Source organism: Rhagoletis pomonella, unplaced genomic scaffold (assembly GCF_013731165.1).
Source record: "Rhagoletis pomonella isolate Grant_MI unplaced genomic scaffold, Rhpom_1.0 Rhpom_scaffold_00002, whole genome shotgun sequence".
NCBI classification, from domain to species: Eukaryota; Metazoa; Arthropoda; class Insecta; order Diptera; family Tephritidae; genus Rhagoletis; species Rhagoletis pomonella.
In genome coordinates this window covers 100,298,955-100,301,539 of record NW_023458556.1, presented here as the reverse complement: position 1 = coordinate 100,301,539, position 2,585 = coordinate 100,298,955, and the positions used below count along the sequence as shown (strand labels likewise).

General features: G+C 43.8%; 1 protein-coding gene across 1 annotated transcript; it reads right to left on the bottom strand.

Moving 5' to 3' along the window:
* Positions 1-491: 491 nt before the first annotated feature.
* On the bottom strand, positions 492-2,005 carry LOC118734797. Its single transcript, XM_036464486.1, has 2 exons — positions 659-2,005; positions 492-584 (listed from the first exon to the last, which is right to left on the bottom strand). Exons 1-2 carry the CDS (start codon positions 1,916-1,918, stop codon positions 576-578), a joined length of 1,269 nt encoding a protein of 422 aa, XP_036320379.1. The 5' UTR covers positions 1,919-2,005; the 3' UTR covers positions 492-575.
* Positions 2,006-2,585: the final 580 nt, after the last annotated feature.

Here is a 2,585-nt window from a genome sequence, read left to right as displayed (position 1 = left end):
TGTTTGACGTAAGTATAATTCTGGCCTCATAATCAACGGTCGGAAGTTCGATTTGTTCATGCACGTAAGTATTTTTTACCATAAGTCGGAAGTTATCTGCCCAGGCTGAAGGTAACCGAGGATTTATGTCAATTAAATCATTATCCTTTACATCATTTTCGATGTTAAAAATATCGATAAGTTCTGTCTCCGCATTTACAGTACCTGTAACTGAATTAGCCCTACTTTTTTTTCTATCGGAATAGATCTTACGTTCTTCTACGTTCCCAATCGAAATTAAAGAAACTTCTTTCTCTGATTTGGGTGTGGTTTTATTTAAATTAACGAATTCATTTTTATACACTAGACTAATGTTAAACGACTTCATAAAGTCTCTCCCCAACAATAACGGGAAGGGCAATTCATTGTCGGCCAATATGTAGATTTTCAAGTATTTCACTGTGTTTTTAAATATAATTAGTACAAAGATACACCCGCAGGGTTTTACATTGGCCCTTCCGACACCTCTAACCGTACGCATTTTTTGGTCGTACTCGTACTTCACCTTGGCCGGAATGGACGATTGTCGCACAAAACTACATGGGCTGCCCGTGTCAAGCAGAGAAGAAAAGCAAACATAATGAGGACGATCACGGTTTAGACTGAATGCAACACTTACCATTTCCTTAAAATGTACTGCTTTGTAGTCGCCGTCCTCTTCCACTGCTGCTACGACCTTAAGTGGGCAGTTCCTAAATAGGTGGTCCTTTGCCCCGCACTTAAAACAGGAACCCCGTTCACGCCTCTTTTCCTTGCAGTCGATCGAGTAGTGGCCATACCTGGAACAGTTGTAACACCTTACTTGTACCTCGCCCCCGCTTGCGATTGAAGGGCTCCGTTTGTTGTAGCTTGCCATTAGTAGCCGCTCGTACTGCGGAATCAACTTCTTCAGTTTTTCGATGGTTGTGACGCCGCTGAAGACAAGGGTTTTTGTTGATTTGTCTCTCAATCCGTCTATGATAAATTCGACTAGTTCGTGCTCCCCGATCGGAGCCGATTGCGCCAGCTCCTGCATAGACAACACGTAGTGTCCCAACGTCTCTGACTTCTCCCATACGCGTGTTTCCAGTTGGTGGAAGACGTCCTTCACGCTGAGTGGCTTTTTAAACTCACTTATGAGTCCAGCTTTCAGTTCGGCCCACGTGTTGATGCGGCTTATGCGCAAAACAATTTGGGCGCTTCCCGTAAGAAGACGTCGAGCGATGATCATTCTCGATTCTTCGTTGCAGGCGTAAGCACTGGTTGTGTCGTCGAACTCGGCGATCCACTTTTCGACGTTTATTTTGTTGTCGCCACTGAAGTTCGGAAGGGTTTTTTCAATCTCGCTTAAGTTCATCGGAAGGGTGCGGTTTACTCTGCCCGCTCCAAGTTTGTTGATCTCCGCTTCTAGCTGTAAGATACGTAACCGTTTTTCTAGGCGTTCTTCCATAGCGGTTAATTCGCTGTCATCGTCTGAACGGTTTCTATGAACCGCGTGGTCTGCGCCGGCGTTCGCAGCCGCCGCCTCAGTTGTTACTCCACGTTGGCCGCACATCACCGCCGCTATAGCTTCACGTTTGTCGCTCCCGAACGCTGCCGTCGATATCGGTGATTGGCGCTCCTCCACTGCTGATTCGCCAACCTCTGCCCGGACAATTTCGCGTTGTTTGTCAGCCGTCGCTGCTGCTGAGTTGCGCTGAGTCTGGCCGTTATTAACGGTTCTATTGGCGTCTTGCATTGCCGGCGACTTTGCCGTTTGGTTGGCGTCGCCTTGTGCCGTTGCGCCTACCGTTGTTGCTAACAATCCCCGTAGTTGGGTTAAAGTGGCCGTTGGCGGAAACTCCACGCCCATGTCCTCCAGGGCAGTTGCGATCTCCTTCCTTTGCATCAGTTCACTCATTTTCCGTTTTTAATTAATTTTTTTAAACTTAAGTCGCGAGCTCGGATTCTTTGCACACCTGATGCTGTAGCCGACACACAATGGAATGGCGTTTATTCGTTGGCGGTATTGCCATCTTGGTATATTAGTACGTTTTACTTATTCCATGGCAGTATTGCCATGTTTCTACTATTTGTACTTATTGCTATTACACAGTGATTACACTACTACAAAATTAATGTATCAAAAATGACTCTTTACTAATACGCTAATTTACATATGCTGTTCACTGTATGACTATCAAAAATGGAATGTCATGTTCGTCAAGTGTTCAGTCTTCTTTCTCCTGTTGTTCGTCGCCGAATTAAGGTTGCCATCGAACAGTGTTTTCAGCGTGGTCGCCACAAAGGTTTGCTAGTAGTAGTAGTAGTAGTAGTAGTAGTAGTAGTATTATGATTTATTAGTAGCATTCAGATACTCTGTTTACAATACAATACAATATTTTGGTTATATTCCCAATTTCTTAGTTAAATAAATTTAGATTTAATACAAACAATACATTTTTGTCTAAACAACTTGATATTTCTTTGCTCAATAGTGACAACAACGTTTTCAGTCTCCCTTACAAAAGGTTGCATTTAAGCAGGATGTATGAAGGGAAAAATTAAATCCCTTTTCGTAAAAATGG

Excerpts from the sequence above, each read along its gene's own strand:
- LOC118734797 (XM_036464486.1), bottom strand. The coding sequence starts at position 1,918 with ATGAGTGAACTGATGCAAAGGAAGGAGATCGCAACTGCCCTGGAGGAC.